Source organism: Psammomys obesus, unplaced genomic scaffold (assembly GCF_907164565.1).
Source record: "Psammomys obesus unplaced genomic scaffold, mPsaObe1.curated_primary_1811, whole genome shotgun sequence".
Lineage (NCBI taxonomy): Eukaryota > Metazoa > Chordata > Mammalia > Rodentia > Muridae > Psammomys > Psammomys obesus.
Genome location: NW_026596158.1, coordinates 7,420,564 through 7,443,980, shown reverse-complemented (window position 1 = coordinate 7,443,980; position 23,417 = coordinate 7,420,564). Strand labels below are relative to the sequence as shown.

General features: G+C 48.8%; 1 protein-coding gene across 3 annotated transcripts in view; it reads left to right on the top strand.

Moving 5' to 3' along the window:
* Nucleotides 1-1,853: 1,853 nt before the first annotated feature.
* Nucleotides 1,854-23,417, top strand: part of Vstm2b (V-set and transmembrane domain containing 2B) — a 32,280-nt gene continuing 10,716 nt past the window's right edge. The window contains exons 1-4 of one of the 3 annotated variants that reach the window (XM_055595037.1): nt 1,854-2,101; nt 2,630-2,814; nt 3,888-3,917; nt 5,081-5,525. In XM_055595037.1, coding sequence (XP_055451012.1) covers nt 2,020-2,101; nt 2,630-2,814; nt 3,888-3,917; nt 5,081-5,525 — 742 coding nt within the window. In that variant the 5' untranslated portion in view covers nt 1,854-2,019. Of the gene's footprint in view, nt 2,102-2,629; nt 2,815-3,887; nt 3,918-5,017; nt 5,526-23,417 lie in introns of all 3 variants that reach the window. The other 2 variants (XM_055595036.1, XM_055595035.1) reach the window with 2 other exon arrangements.

The window sequence follows — 23,417 nt, the reverse complement described above, 5'->3', positions numbered from 1 at the left end:
TGAGAACTGGTGGAATGTCTGGGGGAGGCAGGCCAATGGTTGTGACATGTAGAGGGAGCAGGCAATGGGGACCCTGGAGGAAAGGTCTAAAAGGTCTCCTGTTCACAGAGCATCAGTGAGTGACCAGAGAGTGCAAACGACCCATCTGTTACATAAGGAAGAGGAGGGGCAGAAGGATGTACTGTCCACGGTCCTCACTGGTGAGAGCAAAGCTTAGAAAGGTCTCTTCTCTGGAACTGTGTCCCTCTTGTATTAGAGCAGGGTGGCCACTGGAAAATTATTTCCCTTCCAGGCTTCCCTCTTCACTAGCTGTTAGTTGACTGGCAGAGACACGAGGGGACTAGGGACAGCTTGCAGGGGAAGTTCACTGGAATGTGCCACCATAACTTCAGATAAAGCTAAGAGATCAGGCCAGACCAGACCACTGGTTGAAGAAAAGAAAGAGAAGAGACCAAGGAGAGCTCCAGGACTCGCCCAAGCCCTTGTGCCTGGACTGAACTACTTCATCCACCCATATCCCCCTTAGAAAGGCAGACTGCACTCTCTAGGTGGCTGAAGAGACAGCCCATTCTAGGTGAAGGCCAGGGAAGGTTCAGGGACACAGAAGATGCAAGAGTGGGGGATGGGTTCTGGAAGGAGTCTGTGTACTCCACCTCTCTTTCCACCTTGGGGAACCCCTTTGCAATGGGTGCAGAGGGGAAAATGGCCAGGAAGAGCTTGCTTGCAAGGACACAGGGACTGGCTCTCCCTGGACAGGAAGACCTCCCCCACCCAGAAATCTCTGTAGCCCTGAGTCGTGCCGGCTCTCCCCATTCCACCCCACCCGCACCGCCTCTGCCGTCACTCACGGCCACTGCCTGCTGGCTCTCTGGTGCGCTCCGCGCCACAGGCACCTGCTCGCCCTGCGCCGGGCGCTCAGTTCTTGCTCGCACACTGCGGACTCCTCGTCTTCCTTCCCTGTCACCTGGCCTAGCTTCTGGCCAGACACAGCGCTCCACCTTTCTCGCAGTCCCCTGGCGCTCACCCACCCGCCATGGCCCAGGTCTGGGCCAAAGAGTGGTGTGGCTCGTAGTCTAAACCCGGGTAAGGAGTTGAGGCCCTGGGGGCTGCGGAGAGGATGGGGGACACACGGAAAGCAGGGTGGAGCAGCTGTCTCGAGAGATGGACACTGGGAAGAAACCAGGAGTTTGGGTGGGAGGACCCCCTAAGCAAAGCAGACGCCGGGTGGGGCTGCGCTGCAGCCAGAGAGACTGTGGCCGCTCCGAGGGACCCCGCGGAGGAAGGGGGGGGGGGGGGGGGGGGGGCGGGGTGGACTCCGAGAGGAGGGCCGGGTGGTGCCGTGGAGGAGGCTGCTGGTCGCCCAGCCACTGACCGCCCCTCCCTTCCTCTTCCCTCCCCCTCTCCCCGCCTCTCTGGCTGCGGGTCGGCCACGCTGGACCGGCTCTCCCCGCGCTGCGCTGGGTCGGACGCTAGGTCTGCGCGCCGCGGCTGAGCGCCCACTCGCTTGGAGGAAAAAGCCGCGGAGAAACCGGCGGGGGCGGCGGCGGCGGCGGCGGCGGCGGCGACGGGAGAGCTCGGCTGGAGTCGGAGGAGGTGGCAGTCGGGAGCCTAGCCAGTAGACCTGGAGGCAGACTCTGGTGGCTCTTGGGCGCTCACTCCGTTATCCAAAGATGGGTCCTGGCACAGCCCGGCCGTTGTCCGGCCCGCCGGCCAGAGACTGAACTGCAGACCCTCAGCCTCCCGTGGACCACTGGACTGAAGGAGGTCCTCCTGGCGGGACCTCGCCTCCTGCGCCCCTCGCGTAGCGCCTCCCGCCGGAGCCGCGCCGGGCCAGCCCGCAGGGAAGCCCGGCTGATTGGCGGCCGCCGGCGGCCAGGGGAGGGGGCGCCGTGCGGGACCATGGCAGGCTCCGAGGCGTCCTAGCCGGAGCTCCAGCCGGAGCCGAGCCCACGCTGCCGCCGCCGCCGCTGCCTCTCCGCGCCGAGCCCCCCCGCCGCCGCCGCCGCAACCCTGCGGGAGATGGAACAGCGGAACCGGCTCGGAGCCCTCGGATACCTGCCGCCTCTGCTGCTGCACGGCCTGCTGCTCTTCGTCGCCGACGGTGAGCGCGGGAAGTTCGCGGCTGCGGTGGGCTCTGGGGACCCTTTGCTAAGGCCACGGAAGTCTGCTAGCTTGGCCACCGCGTTGGAGGAAAGGGAGCGGCGGGCTTCGAGGTCTCCAGCGAGCGGTCTGGGGTGTGCAGCCCAGGCTGGGAGTGGGTAGGAGCACGAGGGCAGATGAGGGTCGCCGCGGCTTTGGCGTCCGCTCAGGGAGTCCTGCTAGGCATAGGAGGCCTGCAGCCAGCGGGAGTTGGCGCGCCCCTACCCGGCTCCGGGGCTGCGGCCCTCCCTTCCCTGCACCCTGCACGGCCCAGAGGGAAGCAGCCTGCAGCAAGTGGCGGGTCCCCGCTGCCGCCTTCGCAGCTGCTCCCTGAACTTTGCTGGAGCCTCCCGCCCAAAGCTGCGGAGTAGCTGGGGGCAGGAGTTGGGGGAGCCCAAGCCCGGAGAGCAGGGGACTCACCGCCTCAGCCTCGAGTTGCCCCAAGCCCCTCCGCCTTTCAGCTGGTCACGCCTCTCTCTCCCGCCCCCAGCCACATTCACCGAAGTCCCCAAAGATGTAACCGTGCGGGAGGGAGACGACATCGAAATGCCCTGCGCTTTCCGGGCCAGCGGAGCCACCTCGTACTCGCTGGAGATTCAGTGGTGGTACCTCAAGGAGCCTCCCCGGGAACTGCTACACGAGCTGGCGCTCAGCGTGCCGGGCGCCCGGACCAAGGTAATCCGCTGCCCACGGGGCAACCCTGCTTACCCTGCTTCCTCCAGGGGAAGTGAGGGTTACCTCCACAGGGCGCCGCCCTGTCCCTCAGCGATCTCCCATCCTCTGCATCTCCATAGCGTTGTCAAAGTGAGCGGCTGTCCCCAGGTGCTGTCAGTTTTTTACACTTTTCCCCTCTCTGCAACCTGCGGGAACTCCCTTCACGCCCAGCCCTTGAAAACCCACACCTGGTCCAATTCTCCTGCTTTTGCTGGCTGGCCTTAGGACTATACTCTGATGGGTGCTGGCTTACGAAAGACAATCACTTGGTTCTACCAGACTCTCCTCTGCCACTCTAGGGTTCCAGGGCTCAAGGCCAAGGAGTTCAGCTCCTTCAGATTGCATTTACGCGTTAGAGAACTGGCTGTCAGTGCGGAGTAGCCAGCAGGTCACCTCCAGCTTCCACAGTATCTGAAGGGCTGCCCCACCCTCGGTGGCTGGAAAACCTTGCAATCTGCCCCACAACCCACACTAGCGCGCACACACTCACCTACCTACACCCAGAGTTTCTGTTCTCATCTTCCTCTGGCACATATCCACACACACCGGCTTGTCAGGGCCTCCGTGGTGGACCCTCCATCCAGTTTTTCACAGTTCCAAAATTGAGTGGAGAATTTAGAGGAAGTGTGTAGGAGCTGAGGCTCCCCCTGCACCCTTATGACGTCCAGCACCCCACTCTCCCAAGCAGACAGGTGTAGCCACTCCTCCTTAGCTGACCAGTTTTGGCCCTCAACCTGCTTCTCTCTCGGCACACTGCGGGAATCCTAACGTATTTGGTGCCCTCCACAATGCCACACCCCAGGCTCTTCAGCTCTCAGCCCAGCTAAGGAAAGTCCTCTTGTCAAAGCCAGGTCAGAGTTCACCATGCACAAAAATGCCACGGCTTAATCTCTGTGTCTCTCCCTCCCTCCCTCCCTCCCTCCCTCCCTCCCTCCCTCCCTCCTTCCCTTCCCCCCCCCCTCCCTCCCCCTTCCTTCCTTCCTTCCTTCCTTCCCCCTCTCTCTCCCTCCCTTTTCTCCCTCTCTGCATTTTAGGTAACAAATAAGGATGCAACTAAAATCAGTGTAAGTGTGGAGCTTGGGCTGCGGGAGACCCCTTCTGGCCGCTTTGCGCTCCCTCCCCTTTAGAAAGCCTCTGGGTGCGGAGCCCAACTACCACAGGGTTGCTTTGCATATCTGGGTGCCATCTGTCGCCGGTAGAGGGATTAGGTTGTCTTTTGTGTAAACCAAGGGTCCAAATCTGAGTCCCACAGCCCTGCTGGGCACTCACCAGTAAAACTCTCCTTCCTCTGCACGGTGCTCTCAGGATCGAAGAGCACACCTCTGTTCTCATTTCTACAGGGGTTCTAGCTAAAGCTGAGTGGCACCCCAGCTTCCCACCTTTTTTTTTTTTTTTTTTTTTGCCCCATCCTGCACACTTACCAGGGGTGCCAGGAGCACCCTCTACTCAACATCTCCTCCTCTAATGACATTGTTGTAGGTTCTTGGGGAGGGGTATCTTTTTCGATCAAGGGGTATGGGGTGTGTAAAGTTGGAGCATGGAAATAGCAGAGCCTGGAAACAACTGAAGCCTCTTCTTCCGGGTCCTGCTCTGAGGTGAGGGCTTGTGTTTTTGGAGTGTTAAGATTTCCACCACGTCCTCGAGAAAAAGGGCTTTGTCAAGGATATTAAGTGGTCGGTCCCAAGCAAGGCAAGGGCTAGCTGTAAATGGCAGGGCAGGACAGATGCAGTTTTGCATGCTGCAGGCAAGAAGGACACACTCCAGCTGCTCTGGGGTCTAAGTAAAAGTGAGTGTGATTTCGGGTACATTTAGAATGTCCCAGAACAGTTAGCTTGGGCAGTAAGGTGCAGGCAGGATGCGGTTGGCTAGAGTCACAGAAACCCCAGCCTGAAACTGCTTACAGTTTGTGCAAGTTGAGAAGGGCAAATGTGGGAAACCGTAAAGCGAGAGTTGAGGTGGCTGGCGCACAGGGCAACATGGTGTCCATACAGAACTGAGAGCCACTTGCCACCAGCGAGATGTATTGGGGTGTTAGGAAGTTTGGACTGCTATAGAAAGTTGACACAGTGACAGGGGAGCCAAGACACTCCCTCCCCCCCCCCCCCCCGTCACTAAAGCAGGTGTGGAGCCCGCTGGTCAGGCCTCTAACACAGCTGTATTACAGACCGTGCGTGTCCAGGGCAATGACATCTCACACCGGCTTCGGCTGTCCGCCGTACGATTACAGGACGAAGGCGTGTATGAGTGTCGAGTTTCGGACTACAGCGACGACGACACCCAAGAACACAAGGCCCAGGCGTTGCTGCGCGTGCTGTCGCGCTTCACGCCGCCCAACATGCAGGCTGCGGAGGCGGTGTCCCACATCCAGAGCAGTGGCCCGCGCCGCCACGGAGCCCCCAGCGCCGTCAGCTCCAACAACGCAGGTGCCGCTGTCCGCACCACCTCCGAACCCAGCCGTGGCGACAGGAACCCACCTCTTGGGAGCCCTCCCGCTGGATCAGGAGTCCCGGAGGCAGCCGCCGCCGCTGCTGCCGCTGCTGCAGCCGCCGCCGCCACCTCTGCGACCCACACAGCCACCACAACTGTTGCAGCAGCTGCTGCTGCTTCTTCATCGGCGTCGCCGCCGTCGGGCCAGGCTGTCCTTCTGCGCCAGAGGCACGGCTCCGGTAAAGGCAAGCCCCAGAGGGGTTTTACATGCTGGGGAGAGTAATGGGTGGGGGGGAGGGGGCACAGCCAGGGCATCCGCGGAGGCGCCGGATAGTTTTATCTCAGCTGCAGTTGTGCGCGCCAGGAGGGTCTTTCCAGCCGCGCCGCGCGCCGTTCTGGTCTTCTTCGAGCTTTTCCCCAGTCTTGACTCTTACCCGGTAGGAGCATGGAGCATCCTACCAAGTAGATTCTTAACTGCGAGCCGCCCTGCTTGGCACTGAGGCTGGATTGTGAGTCATCCTGTCTCGGATAGCTTTGAATGCTGCACTCCCAGACTCTCAAGTTTGGACAGATATTTCCCAGGTGAGGGACTAGCTCCTCTTGAGAGAGAAAAAAAAAAACAGTGAGAGCAGGCTGTTTGTTGTCCGTCCTTGCTGACTGGTGGCCTTGAACTCTCCTGTAAGGTTCAGGCAGTTTGGTTGTCTAGGCTTTGCTAAGTGACTCGTAGGTGTGGCTTTATATCAGCTGTAAATTCTGCATCTATATCAGAGATCTAGGTCTTCTTGGTTCCAGGGAGAAAAAGAGCTGGGGATAGAGCCCTGTGCCACAAGGTCTGAAGGTACAAGGAGGCTGATACCCATTTTCCTGGGGGTCTGAAGTCCGAGGAGGTAAGGAGCTGAGGTTAGGGATTGTAAGAACAGAAGACCAGAACTGCTGCCCTGGTAACAAGACCCTGGAAGAGTTCGCATAGCAGTAGTGAGGGTTTTAGAATGTCTAGAAAAGTTGAAAATACTGTGCCAAGTGCCTCTAATTCCAAGACGCTCCCCTCTTTAACCCAACTTAGCCTAAGACCAGCTCCAAAGCTCATTCCTAGTGTCTGATTTTAAATAATTCACCCCTATAGCCTGCTGCAGTGTTGCAGGCCTGTAATCCCAGCACTCGAGGAGAAGGCAGAGGCAAGCAGATCTCTGTGAGTTCCAGGCCATTCTGGTCTACAAAGCAAGTCCAGCCAGGGCTACACAGAGAAACCTTATCTCAAAAAACAAACCAAAAAGAAAAGAAAAGAACCCCCCCAAAAAAAAACCCAAAACAAAAAACAAACAAACAAAAAACTACCCCCTGACTGAAACCCTCTCCTCAGCCTTGAAGGATGCATATTTTCCACGAAACACATCTCTACTGGTATTACAACTTCAAAGTCCAGGGGAGTCACAAGGCACTGATGGGATAGGGCACTGTCATGCTCCGATCTTGGCTGTTCTCAAAGACCATCCATTGCTGCTAGTTAAGAATGCAGGCTCCTGGACTGTCCTGACTGAATCCAAGGTGACAGGCCTCTCACATCAGCATATATCATACCCTCTTGCTGATCCTTAAGTCTTTGAGCGTTTGGAAGTAGCTGGACCATTCTGAGCCTCAGTTCAGTCTTGGTTCTCCCCACTATGTCTCCTCTCTTCTTGGGAAAGTATGTCTCCCCCTGAGAGTCCTGTGTCTCCTTTCCTTTCTTAAGAGACTATGCTGTATCACCACAGTGTTCTCCCATTCTCACTCTCTCACTTATACCCTGTAACAATTGCTTGCTCTGTGTCTCTCTTGTGGGAGCCAGTTCTGTGTCTTCCCTGTGGGAATCTACCATGCATCTCTCTCCTGGGAGATTTAACTGTGTCTCCATCCTCTCTGGTTTGGAAGGTGTTTGACCCTCTTAGCTCCAAAGACTTACAAGACACCACTTACCTGACTCCCACCAAACCATGAGAAAGATGCATCAGCTGCAAATGAACCCAAGCTCTCCTGCCTAACTTGGGACTTTGTGTCGTCCACATTAATTTAAAATAATGTTAGGTGCTAGGACAAAAAGCCAAAATTTCAGTAGCTCAAAACATTCCATATTTATGGTTTTGTTTGTGTTGCATCTTGTCCTAAGGTGGGAAGGGCATAGAGCTGTTCATTCAGAGACTCTGGCTCACAGACTGAATTAGCTCCCGCAAGTGTGTCCAAAAGTCTCTCTGTGAAGCAACATATAACAATGTTTAAAGAAAGAGCAATAGAACTGTCCTTTTGACCCAGTTCTAAACTATAAAGCATGTGTGGTGCACAGCGAATTCACTTATTTCCTATGTGTTTAGAATGGCTCTATCTGCAACATCTGGGAGAAACTGAGGAAGGTTTCTGTAGTGCTTCATTTTCTCTGAGAAAAGTCTTTTGGGAATGTCAAGGTGGGTTTCTAAGGACCAGACCTAGAGGTGGAAGACATCACATCTGCCCTCATCCACTGACTACCATGTGATCCCATATAGATGCAAGGGTTGGGGGAGGGGTGTACCGGTTGTCTTGACAACTGCTTTCCAGCTTCATCTCTCTGCAATGAAAAGGACACACATTTTTGAAAAAATGAACTAACTGTGTCCATGTAGCACACAGTGGGTGTGTTAGGAAAGTGTTTGTTGACTCTTGCTATGATTGGCTTAATTGCTGCGGATTAGTGAAAAGACCCTTCTGCTCTTTCCTCTTGGAAAGTAGAAAAGAATCATGTGTGACAGACTGGAGCAGACCTCTGGAATGTTCCCCAGATCAGTGGCAAAACAGATAATCTGAAAGCCCAGATAAGAATTATGTCTTTGCCATCTAGGAATCTGAGTGTTACCTTAAGTGTTTTAGCATCTCTGTAAAATAGACAGTGTGCTGTGTGACTTTTTAATTGATGTGGCAAGTGGAATTATTTAAGAAACAACTTGGCTCATAGTCTCAGACATTACAATTCAGACACTCCATTGCTTCTGGACCATGGTAAAGGAGACCATGTATGGCTGAGCATATACAGAGGGAGTTCAGTGTGGGAAGCTCTGTGCATTGCATGCTCATCATTGTCACTGAGGCAGCTTTTGCATCTCTGGATGAAGAGGAAAAGAGGAGAAAATGAACAAGCTGACAACTGGAGAGAAAGCTGAGGGGTTTTTAAGAGATAGATGAGAGGCTTTGGCCCAGGATGTACCATACCCTAGAGATTCCTGAGAGTGAACCTGTCCACACCCATGAAATTGTAATGAAGTCAAAGACATGAGTCCATTACTATCTGATACTCCTCTTCTTTTGGCAAGTGCCTGGGCCCTCCAGTCTCTGTGCTATCATCTGGAATTGGATGAGCAAGTCAAGATACTCCAGGGCATTCTCCCTACAACAGAGAATTCATTCCTGGAGTGGGATGATGTACTACTTCTAAAAGATACAGGGTCCTTGCATCAGAACTCTGACAGCACAGTTGTCAGCGCTGTCAAAGCAGGTGGTAACTCAAATGCCAACCAGTCACAGGGCCCTACATTAATGCCATGGAGGTCAAGATGGCAGCAGGTTGGAATTTCTGTTTGTCTTTCTTGTGGGGGACAGTAGTGTTCACGCATTCAAAAAACACGGGCAGCTGGGCTCCCTTCAGGGCAGACAGCGCTGTACCATTTCATGGGACATAGTGACTCTTGATATTTCCATCACCCAGTAACCTTTGTCAGCTCCTACACAGGCCAAGAAGAGGGATATCTCAGACCACGCCCTTATTTCTCTCCTTTGAAGATGAAGGGTGGTCAGATAAAGTCAGCCAGCCTAGGTTCAGCCCCCTCTCTGGGAAAGTCACTTAGTTGTGGGTACCTATGGATACTGCTCTGAGTCTGGAGAAATGGGACATGTAACCTCTACTCTAAAAACACACCCAACAGCTTTGATCGCATGGAGGGAAGGTTGAAACCTTCAGACTGTTTGAAGGGTGGGTATTAACCTTTCTTCAAGACTTCCCTCGGCTTACTGCCAGGTCTGGGTCTTATGAATTCTCCAGGGAGGCAGCAGGCTCAGGAATATCTCAGAACCTCCAACAGCAAGAGATTACAGCATGTTTTGGGCCTGATTCCTCAGTTCCCCCCCCCCCCAAGAGGCCCATTGCTCTTGGTTAATGGACATGTTTGTAGTGTCTTTCAGTCAGGCTGCTGGTGGAAGCAGAGGGTGCAGTCAAGCAGAGTCACTGAGGAGCATTGGAACACAGTATTTAGGAAACTAGAGGCAGTGTTGGGCGAGAGGAGGGTTAGAGTGGAGGAAGGTTGCAAGTCCCCAGGACTGGCTGTTAGTACCCATAGAATGCAGTACAAGAGTGGGTTAAAGATGGGCAGAAGTTGGAGTAGCTAGAGGACAAGGTTCCAAGATCAAGTCTGTGGTCTCAAAGTCTCAACAGGGAGCGGGACACTCAGTTGACTTGCATGACCCAGCAAGGACTTGATGCCCATATGGGATGTTCCTAATATGGCCTCCTATTAGGCATACCCTTTTGAAAGCCAAAGACAAGGGCATCTGGGGAACTTGTTGTCCGCAGAGGACAGCCCCAGAGCTTAGAGCACAGTGAAGAAGGGCAAATGGAGGAGCCAGGGGAATGAAAGGCTTACCCCAGCCTTTTCAGATTGGTAACTTCAAGAGTGGTCCTAGCCACCTCCTGGTCCCATAAGCATTTGATCCCAAAAGACCTTCAAATGCTGGTACTTGTGAATTGAGCTACTTCAGCACTGTCAGGAAGGAGTAACAGGGTAGCTTGCTCAAACCATTGCCCTTTTCCTACTCCTCAGCCAGAAGAGAAAAGCTTTCTTCACCCACCTGTGCCCAGAATGGCCATATATGTATTTGCACTAAATGTTTATGTTTAAAAATTCATTTGTTTTGTGTTTTATTAATAATATTGGGTTGGATTAGAGCAGGCAGAGAAGACTGTGTCACTTTCTTACCATGTGAGCCAAGCTGGATACTCATGTGAATGCTGATCCACTGTCATAAACGCTTTGTTGCTAGTTGCCATTGAAGGTTGGTGGAGACAGAATGTCTTCCAAACACTTCTAATAGGGGAAAAGCACCTTGGAACCCAGCCCAGCCTCAAAAAAAGAATATGGTTTACAACAGAAAGACTCATGTTGGCAAGAGATTCCCTCTGCAGGGAACCTGGGGTCTGATTGTGATCGGTGGACCTCTAATTTGCCTCAGGGCTCCAGTTCCAGGGAGAAACACCACAACCCTTGCTGGGTGTGTCTGGATGCAGAGGGCTAGCTGCTGTCAGTATTTCAGTTAGTGGTGAGACAACAGCCAAGGCCACGGTGTTTGGTGGTGTTTGGTGTTTAAGAGGCTGTTTCTCCTGGCAGCCACCCAGGGGGGAACATCCTTGGGTGTTGCTCTGGCAACCATAAACCGTGACCCAAAGGGGCTTCAGATGAGGTGAAAACACCACCTCAACCTGTGCCCTGAGTAGATGGCACAGTGGTACAAGGCTGATGATGGAGAATCAAAATCCTGCAGAATCCCCAGTCGTCTTAACAGCAAAGCCAGAAAACCTGGGCTCAGGAGGACCTGCAGACCATTGCTGAAAATAATATGCTCCTCCCTGCAGCTCTGACACAAGGACCTTACTTCAGGAAGGAGGAAATAAGTATGGCAAAGGGTGTCCTCAGAAGAGGGAGGGACTCACAGAGCATCCTGAGGGAGAAAAAAAAAAATGAAAGCAGTTTGTGAAAGAAGTGTTGGAGACTCACAGCTGCAAAAGACATCTGCATCTTCTTAAAGAGTGGCAAAGTAAAGTCTTAGCAGTGATAGGAGACTCTCTTCCTCTCAGGCAGCCACTCAGATTCTGCCCAGCCCACCCTCACACGTCCCATGAATGGGGACCAGAAATGGCAGCTACCGGTTATTGACGCAGTCAGGAAAGGCTTCCTGTAGGTAGACTGTTTCCAGACTTGAAAGTCAGTTAGGGATAGCGTCCTCTCAGCTTAGGCGATGCCATGACAGGTCCTAGATTCTTCCATAGCTCCCCACCCGACTCCCTGTAATGGACTATGAAGGTTGCATGAAATGGAATGGTTGTATTCTTCACACTTAGCCATAAGCAACCAATCAGCTCACAGGCCAGCCTTTCTCTAGAGACTCCCAAGAAAGACCAGCTGTTCCTGTGGTGTAATGGTTATTCATAGTTATATCTGCCTTTTACAGAGCATGTATGCCTGCCACAGTCACCTCTACTGTCAGCAGAAGTTATCCCTAACACTTCCTCCTCCTTCATCCCCAAGAACACAGCCCCTTCTCCAGTTTGTTGCTAGAGCATAGAGCCTTTCATCCACAGTAATGGCAGACCCCTAGAGAAAAGCCAAGTGCCAGATTTTCTAAATGTCACCAAGAGCCAAACCACTAAAGAGCTTCTCATTAAACACACCGGGAACACATTTTTAAAGCTTTGAATGTTAAGGATTCCCAAGCATCCACAGGGATAAAAGAGGTCAAGTGCTTCTGTAATATGATATTGATTAGTCCTGCTCATTCGGACAGTGGTGAGGGCTTGCCTGTGGTCTAAACCCTGGGGCTTTATGGGGTTGCTAGCAAGGCTTTAAGATATTTTTTACAACACAAGGGGAGGAGTGATATCTGTTTAATCCCTGGTGCTCTGATGATGTTTCCCAGGCACATCTTGCAAACTCCTCAATAGAAATGAGAAGTTTCACCTTGTCTTATGTAAAGGCTGCAGGGAAGTTGAGGACAAGCCAGTCCTGGACTTCTTCCCTATTCCTACCTACTCCTTAGGAAGGACCTTCCTCAGAGAGTGGTGCTTCCTAGGAAATGAATCTGATGGCTTTGGTGGTTTAAGGAAAGAGGCTCATGTAAATACCCCATTTTATATGGATGGACCCCTTTGGCTCCTCCAAGGTTGGGGTTTGGCTGATGTGGAGCACTGAGTAGTGGAGAATGAGGTAGACACTAGCAATGGGAAAGCCCTCAGTAACTTGTTGAGTTATAAGGCTGAAACCTGCTTATGCCCTCCATGCAATGGCCCCTGAGACATAGACCTGCCCTCAGCAGCATGCTCAGATGGAGACTAGTCTTTGAAATGACTGGATTTTCTGTTCTGTCATTATCACCATCTAGGATGAAACATCAGAGTTACTTTGCAGTTGGCAAAATTGGCTGGTTTTGCTGTTCTGTTAGTGGACTTTGGGGGGGGGTTGCTAAGTGTCTGTTTAAAATAAGAAACTTAGTTGGTGACTTTTCTCATCACTGTGACAATTGTCTGACAGAAACATCTTAAAGGAGGAAAGCATCATTTGTGTTCAGAGTTTCAGAGGGTTCAGTCAGTTGGGAATGGTGCCAGTGGATTCTGACACAGTACCCACCAGGATGGAGAGAGTTCTGATAGGAAGTACGGCTGGCCTATAACCCTCCAAAGCTTGCTCCCCCTGGCCCATCTCATCCAGCCATGACTCCCGGCCTCAACCACAGGACAGTATCACCAACTGACAACCAAGTTGAGAACTATAAGTGAAGCCAGAGTGGATACTTGAAAAGCTCTTCCTCACTCTATGCTCAAGGGTCCTCCTCCATCTATTTCGGAAGTGGTCATTCTGTCAGAGGACTGCTACAATGTTCCAACAACTCAGGAGTCTCTGAAGGCTGATTGTCAACAGGTCATGTCTTACTAGCATCAAATTGCCCACCCATGCTATTAGTTAGTGAGAGCAGGGGAAGGACTTAGGTAGGCCACCTCTGCTGCTCATCCTTGTGAAGGACTCAAAGCACAAACCCAGGAAATGCTAGGACAGCTCAGAAGGGAGCGACAGCAACCACCATGTGTGACCACTTCATTGATTTTCCTGATATTTTAATCATTCCCACTGTTTAGCTAATTCATCTGCAGGCAAAAACAGGTTTGAGTGCCAACAAATTCTATTTCTGGACCTGGGAGCTCCAATTACCCAGAGTCACAGAATATAACTTGTCTTTCATAACACTGCATTTCCTCTGATATGTCGACTTTTGTGGGCTTTAATCCTGGCTCCATTAGAACTGGAGATGTGGTTCCTGACCTGGCCCATGCCCAAGACTGAGAAGAGCCAAGAAGGAGACATCCACCTTGGGGGAAAGCTACCGTCTAATGTTTAGATCACTATGTCATAGCTGGTCCTGTGAAAGGTGGATAAGGATAGCTGGTAGGTGGGAAAATGGCTCCCTCGACCTTCACATGAAGGCTGAACCTCCTGAAGTTTCCTTATGTAGTCTCTGGGCTTCATAGCATAGGACTTCCTTCTCTTGTTCTGGAGTGCGACTCTAGCTGAGTGCCCGTCTTAGCCAGATCAATGCAGGACATTGCATCTATATGTCCTATAGTCATTATGCCTAGAGCTAGTCCACTCACTCATTCACTCATCCAACCAATGTCCATCAAACATCTTTTTTTTTTTAACACTGCTCTTTAATTTTTTTTTCTTTGGTTTGAAATGCTCTGCTTACAGGAACTAGTCTATTCATCCCCCTCTCTTTTGTTTCATATACTTTATTTATTTATTTCAATTTATTCACTTTGTATCCCAGCTATAGCCCTCTTCCTTGTCCCCTCTTAATCCCACACTCCCTCTTCTCCTCCTTTACCCTTCTCCAAGTCCACTGATAGGGGAGGTCCTCTTCCTCTTCCTCTGACCCTAGCCTATCAGGTCTCATCAAAATTGGCTGCACTGTCTTCCTCTGTGGCCTAGTAAAACTACCCTTCCCCTCAGGGGAAGGTTATCAAAGAGCCAGCCACTGAGTTCATGTCAGTGACAGTCTCTGTTCCCCTTACTAGGGTACCCACTTGGACACCGAGCTGCCATGAGCTACATCCGTGCAGAGGTTCTAGGTTATCTCTATGAATGGTCCTTGGTTGGAGTATAAGTCTCAAAAAAGTGACCTGGGCCCAGATTTTTTGGTTCTGTTACTCTCCTTGTGAGGCTCCTGTCCCCTCCAGGACTTTCTATCTCTCCCTTCTTTCATAAGATTTCCTGCATTCTGCCCAAAGTTTGGCTATGAGTCTCAGTATCTGCTTTGATACCCTGTTGGGTAGAGTCTTTCAGGGGCTCTCTGTGGTAGGCCTCTGTCCTATTCCCTGCTTTCTCCATCTTCTGATGTCTATTCCGTTTGCCTTTCTGAATGAGGATTGATAATCTTACCCAGGGTCCTCCTTGCTTAGGTGTACAGATTTTAGTACGTTTATCCAATATTGTATGTCTAATATCCACTTATAAGTGAGTATATACAATGTGTGTCTTTCTGCTTCTGGGATACTTCACTCAGGATGATCTTTTCTAGTTCCCACCATTTGCCTGTGAATTTCATGATTTCCTTGTTTTTAATTACTGAGTAGTATTCCATTGTGTAAATGTATCACAATTTCTCTATCCATTCCTCAGTTTAGGGACATCTGGGTTGTTTCCAGATTCTGGCTATTACGAATAAAGCTACTATGAACCTGGTTGAGCAAATGTTCTTCTATACTTGAGCATATTTTGGATATATGCCTAGGAGTGGTATAGCTGGATCTTGAGGCGGCACTATTCCTAATTGTCTGAGAAAGTGCCAGACTGATTTCCAAAGTGGTTGTACAAGCTTACATTCCCACCAGCAATGGAGGAGGGTTCGCCTTTGTCCACATCCTCTCCAGCATGCATTGTCACTTGAGTTTTTTATTTTAGCCATTCTGATGGGTGTAAGGTGAAATCTCAGGGTCATTTTGATTTGCATTTCCCTGATGACTAAGGACATTGAGCATTTCTTTAAGTATTTCTCTGCCATTCTATATTCCTCTGCAGAGAATTCTCTGTTTAGCTCTGTATCCCATTTTTAATTGGATTGCTTGATTTGTTGCTTTTTAACTTCTTTAGTTCTTTATATATTCTAGATATTAGCGCTCTATCAGATACAGGGTTGGTGAAGATCCTTGCCCAGTCTGTAGGCTGTCATTTTGTTCTGATGACAGTGTCCTTTGCTAAGCTTTTCAGTTTCATGAGGTCTCATTTATTGATTGTTGATCTTAGAGCCTGTGCTGTTGGTGTTCTGTTCAGGAAGTTGTCTCCTGTGCCAATGAGTTCAAGGCTCTTCCCCACTTTTTCTCTTAACAGGTTTAATGTGTCTAGTTTTATGTTGAGGTCTTTGATCCATTTGGACTTTACTTTTGTACAGGGTGATAAGTATGGATCTATTTGCATTTTTCTCCAAATAGATATCCAGTTAGACCAGCACTATTTGTTGAAGCTGCTATCTTCTTTCCATTGAATGGTTTTGGCATCTTTGTCAAAAAATCAGGTGTCCATAAGTGTGTGGGTTTATCTCTGGGTCTTCTATTCAGTTCCATTGATCCACCATTTTGTTTCTATGCCAGTATGATGCAGTTTTTATTACTGTTGCTCTATAGTACAGCTTGAGAAAATCTCTTATTGTACAGGACTGTTTTAGCTATTCTGAATTTCTTGTTATTCCATATGAAACTGAGACTTTTTCTGTCAAGATCTGTAAAGAATTGTGTTGGTAATTTGATGGGAATTGCATTGAATCTGTAGATGGCTTTTGTTAAGAATTGCCATTTTTACTATGCTAATCCCGCTGAACCATGAGCATGGAAGATCTTTCCATCTTCTGATAGCGTCTTCTATTTCTCTCTTTAGAGACTAGAAGGTTTTTTTCATACAGGCCTTTGACTTGCTTGGTTAGTGTTACACCAAGGTACTTTATGTCTTTTTGGCTATTGTGAAGGGTGCTGTTTCCCTAATTTCTTTCTCAGCCCATTTGTCTTTTGTATACACGAAGGCTACTGATTTTTTTTTGAGTTAACTTTATACCTAGTCACTTTGCTGAAGGTGTTAAGCAGCTGTAGGAGTTCCCTGGTAGACATTTGGGGTCACTCATGAATACCACCAGACATCTTTTAAATGTAGGGACAGCTCTGTACTCTGTAAGCACAACTTGAATATAGCCAGAGAGGTCTGAAAGTCTTACAGGGAGACAGACCCATACATCCAAAGCAAAAATTCCTTGTTATAGGTGCCATTTTAATGGAAGACCTTTGGCAGATAGGAATGTTGGTGGGGAGGGGGCCTTACCTTAAGGAGGGCAGTTAAATGTAGACTACGGCCCTCAGAGATGCAGAGTTAAGGGGTCTCAGCCCCTTCGGAATGCATGAACTAACTGCTGCAAGTTACCACTCTTTTTCAGCTTCATAGTTGGGAGAGTGGTTCCTGCTCTGTTGACCGCTGAAGACACCTAGGGAGAAGTAACAGGGTAGAGCCTGGAAGGCTCTGAAAGGCAGGCCAGAAGGAAGTTCAACTCCTTTTCTCCTCAGGCATTCTACTTTTAAGTACTCAACAGTTCCCACTGTGTTTGAAGTTAATACTTGACTTTCTTTGGAGATTGAGAGATGGTTTCGAAGGAGAACTTGACCCAGCCCTGGGAAGTTTAAGAGAGACACAAAGGTAGAAAAGGGAGGGAGAGCAGCAGAGTTAGAGGGCAGTCTGGGGTGGCTCCTGTATCCCAGCAACTCATTAAGGGAACAGTAGAGCCCAGAGAAAGAAGGAGGAGGAGGAGGAAATGACAAGTGAGAGGGCCGCTATTCCTCATCCATCCACATTCCATCTCACTCCAGTCCAGTGTCCTCTAAGTCTTCCCTGCTTCTTTTTTAGCTTGGGTGTTTCTTTAGCCACCTAAAACTCCAGCCTTACTCAAGAAGACCAAACTATTGTAACATGAGCCAGCAGCTACTAAGCTATTGAAAGGTGAAGTAGGTGTGGATTGTGTAGCCTAGACATAAACAAGAAGGGCAAATACCTCTTATTTTCCCCCTACATCACTGTGTTTTGACATCAGGGAACTCGGCTCTGAGGGAGTGAGGCCTCTCAGTGAGCACAGCACTGGCCTAGAATGTAAATTAGATAGAAGGCCAGCCTGGGCCTTATCACCATCACTGTGTGGCCTGACCAGCCCTTTCCCCCTTTGGCCTCTGCCTTCACACCTGTAAGACAAAGGGAGTACAAAGTAGCAGCATTTTGTTTTTTGTTTAGGGGATGTGGTATTGTTTGAGCCTGTGAGTATAAGCAGGCCTTGAAATCATTATCCTTCTGCCTCATCCCCCTTCGTGATGAGGATATAGATGTGAGCCATCATGCTTGGCTTTGACTGGTAATTTTTGGATTGAAGAATATATACAAATATATACAAGGCATAGTGGTGGCACCTGCCTACAGTCCCAGCATCACTGGGGAGGCTGAGGCAGGAGTACTTAGGATTCAAAGCCAGAGAATGCTACACAGTGAACCTCAGTAAGGGGAAGGAGAATAAGAGAGGAAAGGAATGATTCTGAGAGATTAGGGAATACTGGTAAAGAATGTAAGGAATGGCCCTGGTACCTTATAGGAGGATTGAGAAGGAACAAGAAGACATAAGCCAGAACATTCTAGTACTTTATATTTCCCCAATCAAAATAACTCTGCTTTTCTGTTTTCTATTTTGGAGCTCACATATTTTAAAATTACCAAACTTTTCAACACTCTAGCCTTCTGTTATTTATGGCATCAGTTACACATGGAGATCTCAGAGGTGTACTGTGCCCATACCCCAGAGCATATGACAACTGTTTTAATATTTGCTTGTGGTGAGGTGGATGTAGAACAACTTGACATGGGACTAGGAGATCTGCACAAGGCCACTCTGGGCTATAGTGAGGTAGTGTGACCATTGCTGGACACAGGGTACCATTGCTGGTGAAAAAGAGCCATTTTATGGCTTGGGATTGCAGATTCACAGTGGAGTGTGTGTGCTGGGATTGTTGTATAGTCTAACTGGATCTCATGCCAGGGTATGCACTGGCAATTAGTGCAAACAAGACAAGGAACATAACATCAAACTCTATGGACAAAGACACAACACAGGATGAATCTCTGCGCTTTTCTCCCACCAAGAATATACTCTGTTTTTAGGTTGACAATGTAAAGACAGAGGTCAGTGACATCCAGGAAGGGGGATACCATGTGAAAATGTCCTGTTGTAGGATACAGCCAGGAAATTCAAAGGCCTGACAAAGGGTTAGTTTGGCTCTGCAAAGAAAGCAAGAAGCCAGAAAGAGTTGACTGGTTAAATAAGACCAATCTGTAAGATTTCAGGGGCTTTTGCTTTCCTCTGAAGGCCATGGGTCAGAGAAAAGAAGATGGAACAAGGTAGGATTCTTTGAAGATGGTGGCTCCAGCCAGTGTGGAAACAGAGACAGGCAGTGTAGCTCAGGGAAAACAGTGTGAAGAGGACAGTGTATGGGCTTGTTAGACCAACAGAGAGATGGATGCCTGCCTAAGAGGTGGAGTGAGTGAATGGAAATTCAAATAGATGGCAGGTGAGTTGAGAGAAGGGTGTGTGAATGGATGGACATGAGATAAGATGGCCATGAAGTGGGTGAGAAGATGCGAGCATGTGCACGTGTGTGTGTGAATGTGTGTGTGTGTGTGTGTGTGTGTATGTGTGTGTGTGTGTGTGTGTAGACAGGTAGGTAAGTGGATGGATGGATGGATGGATGGATGGATGGATGGATGGATGGATGAATACATGGGTAAGTGTATCATGATTGGAAAGAAAAAATTATCAGGTAGTAAAATATGGAAGATAGATATGGAATGAGTAGAGGGAAGATTTACATTTTTCCTTACTGCAACAAAATACCCAACACAGGAAATTTAAGTAAAGAAAAGTTCGTTTGGGCTCATGCTTTAAAAAGTTATTTGTGGATCCAAAGTAAGACAGAACACTGTGGTGGGGGCATATATTGGAGCTTAGCTACCCACCTCATGCCAGCCAGGAAATAAAGAGGAAACAAAGAGCTAGGCTTGCACAATTATAGAGTTCCCCAAGACAGCTTTCCAGTGGCCTAACCCCAACCAGACCCCACCTCCAAAGACGTCCATACCCTCCCAATAAAACCACCAAATTATGACTCCATCAGTGGAGTAATCACTGATTAGATTAGAGCACTCGTGATCCAGTCACCTCTCCCATGATCCACCCCTTGAGAGGATCAAGCCTTCAACGTGTAAGCTGTTGGGGCAGAAGCATTTCAAATCTAAGCTGTAGTGATGGCTTTGAGGAAGGTAAAAGAGGATGTGGTTGGCTACATAACATGGATGAAAGGTTGAAAATGGATGGAAAAAGCAGCTGCTGGGTAGCTGGGAATGAGTATGTAGATAGATGAAACAGAATAGACTAAAGGACAAGTGGATCTGTGGATAAAAGATGAATGAAAAGATGAGTGAGTTGGAGGCCTGGTGAACCTTACAGGATGGGTGGGTTATGGCTGCCAATAAGCCTAGTTGTGGAATTTCTGGAACACATACCAGGAAAGATGTCATAGGAAGGAAGGTCCCAGGCAGTGGTGTGATCCAAATGCCATGCCAGTCCACGTTCTGTGTCTACCTCTGAACCACTGGATAGATAGGACAATACAATAGGCAGAAGTGGGGCACAGCCCGCCCACAGATAGCCTCCAGCTTTCTGAGGCAGTGTATGGTGTACCCTCCAGTGACTGGACACTAAATTACCTGGGGAACAGAGCCTGGCTCCAGACTTCTTGATGATCAACAAAAAATACTGTAGGCTTGTCTCTTCAAACATTAAAATATATCCAGTATATATCTCTAGATGAGTGGATGAATAACTAACTGTATTTGCTTTAAAGATTAATGTAACAAGAAAATATACAATATCATATTTCATGATATGTGTATTCTAGAGTCATATTTTAATGCATGACACATCCTGGGCAGTTCCTTGGCACTAATTTTATTTAATGATCACATGTGATAGACTTTTCTAAGCACTATCACTGGGCAGTTAAAATGCATTAATCATTTTGGCTAACTTATATTTCTAGAGGAAAGTCCTCAGTGAGAAACAGCATGCAGGTATCCCTGAAGTTGGAGACAGCCAGGGGTTGTAAATGGGAAGGCAGGCCTGGTAAAGCTGATATTTCTGTTCATAGGTCTCTTCTCTGCCCTGGGACCAATATCACATGATAGGTGATTGTCAGACCTGGCTCTGCAGAGAAGTGTAGGGAGGCTGGAGCAAGGAACTCTGCTGTTTTGCTTAACAGCAAGGATCTGTGCTATTTGTTTAGCAGCCTGCCATGAGCAACCACTGAGAGACCACTCATTTTGTACCTGATCCAGGGAAACCTTGGACAGTCTGACTCAAAGACCATGAAGACAGAGCAAGAGAAAAGAACACCAGATGACCTGAATGGAAATGGGCTGAGTGGGAAACTTCAGGGAGTGTTTGGCATACTTATCCACTACCCTAGCGCCAGTCTGCAGTCAACTTAATGGGCACACAAGCACCCCAGAATCCATAAATACATGTGTCACATTGGAAAGTAGACTCAAGTATCCTAGAGCAAGTGTTCCCAAATCGTTTTCCTTGAAACCTTGTAGACTGCTATGAACAGTTGGTGTTATTTCTAATAATTATATTTATGTTTGCATGCTTATTTGGGGATCAAGAGCCTTGCCCATTCTGAGCAAGCATTATACCACTGAACTACACCCCTAGCCCCTCACTGGTGGATTCTAGGCAGGTGCTCTCTCACTGAGATTCATTAATCCCTTGCCAGACTTCTGATGGTTGTGTTTTGGTTTCATGTAGTAATTAGTTTGAGAAAACAATTCTACCATTTAATTATGCTTTAATACAACTGATATGGCCCAAATTACATGTAAAAATATGTGCACAAATTATAAATAATATATTATATATTATGAAATAGACAAAACCCACAAATATACTCCACACATCAATGCATTAGCTTCTAAGGAAGGGTCTTGGAATAGCTTCTAAAAATGCGTGTTGCATAATAGAACACTTAAGTTAAGGAAGAAATGAGTGGAAGAAAAACTTGAAATGTGTCTGAGGAAATGTGCCTGAGAGATATGTCTGAGTCATAGTCAGCTGGAAGGTCAGGTTACTGAGCCAGGCTCCCTGAGGATCGAGGAAAGGTTCTTAGCCTGAGGTGGAGGCTATGTATGGAACATCTGGACACTTCTGCACAGTGAGCAGCTGGGGAGTATGAGAGTGTTCAAGCATTCACTTCAAACACTGCATCTCACACCACAGGCAGTTTGCAACGAGACAGAGAGACTCAGCTGAGTCACCGTCTCCCGTCTCCCTGGCTCATCCTCTGGCAGAAGACATGGGTGTCGGAAAGCAAACACACTCACAGCTGCCCACACACAGCCTAGGGGAAACTGAATTTGCTCTAGAGTCCTTGGGACAAGGGGAATCTCTAACCTGATGCCTGAAGGCAACTTCTGGGAAGGGGAAGACACATGGGTGAGGGGCATGGAAGATGAAACTAGAATGAGGCTGGGTCCAGATGAGAGTTGATATAGTGAGAAGCTGTGCAAGGGAGGCAGTACAGGGCAGTATTCAACAGAAGCAGAGATTTCTTGGAATCTTCTTGTGGGACCTCTGAGCTCAGCAGGGGAAGTTTGGTCTACTTCAGAGTCCTGGAATAAAAAGGGTGATCTGACAATAAAAATGCCATTCCTGAAGGCATGGTGGCAAGAGAAGTGAGTGCACACAACTAGCCTCCCTATGGGAGTCTACTTTGCCTGGAACTTGATTCCCTCAAAGGAAAGAGGAAGCGTGTGAAAACTGTCTTCTGGAGAGGGTTCACAGGAGGTCCTAGATGTCTAGAAAGCCTAGAATAATTCACAGATACCAGAAAGCCACTGGCCAGAATGCTCTACAGGTACCCCAAAGCTGTTCAATGTTAAACAAGTCACTAACTCTAAGACTTAACCCATGAAAGGGAAAAATGGGTTCTACTTCCTCAGGTCACTGTGTATGGATCAAAGGAGAAAATTCACACAAAGGACAGAGAATATTTCTAAGCACTAAGAATATTTTGGGTGCCTCTTAGCACTCCATGGCCCCAAAGATTATCAAACAGAGTATAATGGGCATGGGGTCTCCTCAGATGAGGAGTGTCCAACTTCTCCCCAAGAAAGGCAACCCCAGCATGCTCATCTGCTGAGTACTTTCATGTCACTGAAGTTAAGGGCTTCTGGTGGCCCTCTGCCCACATCCACCTGACTGTGAAGAAAGGACCTGACCAATCACCACTGTCATTAAGTGATTTCATGAAAGGATCCTATGGGGCAAGATTCCAATTTTAAATAAATAGGCTGCCAAGGACCCACCAGCTGAGTTGGCCATCCAAGAAAGTGTGCTATATGCATGTGTGAAAATGCCATAATGATGCTAGAGAGCATGTCTCAGTGATAGACTCCACCAATGAGAGAGAGGCTAGGGGTATGGCAGGTAGAATACATGCCTAGAATCCCCAGTGAGGGACTGGGGCTGTGGCTCAGTGGTAGAGCACCTTCCTAGAATTCCCCAGTGGGGAGCTGGGCGTGTGGCTCAGTGGTAGAGCATCTGCCTAGAATCCTCCAGTGAGGGGCTGGGGTGTGGTTCAGTGGTGGAGCATTTGCCTGTAAAGGCTCTTGGGATCCAATCTGAGCAATCAGAAAATGTCAAATGAAATCCATTAGTCTGTACAATTAGCATTAACCACAAGAACACTATGAAAATAAGTTATTGTGAATGTTAAAAATTCTGGAGAAAACTCTCCACTCCTGCTCTCAAAGTAGCCAGGGCTGGGCTCCTACTATGACCAGTAGGAAAAATGACTTTGTTCTTTGATCCTAGGACAGGCATAGTTGCTGTCTGTAGTCCACTGTATGGACAGAAGCCAGGCTGCCTGAGTTCAAGTCAGCACATCTGACCTTAGTGTGGCCTTTATCTGTATCAAATAAAGACAGAAACACGTGTTTCTGTGTTTCTATTAAACATGGGTTTCCAACAGACAGTGATACCGCGATCTAAGTATAGCCCATGAGCTCTTTGAAGTAGGCTGGCACTAGACACTGTCCACTGTTTATTGAAATTCAAAGTTAACTGTGTGGCCTATAATTTATCTGGAAATCTCAAATCTTAGTTATTTCTCATTGGATCTCAATTTCTTCATTCTAAAGCGAAGTGTGTGTGTGTGTGTGTGTGTGTGTGTGTGTGTGTGTGTGTGTGTG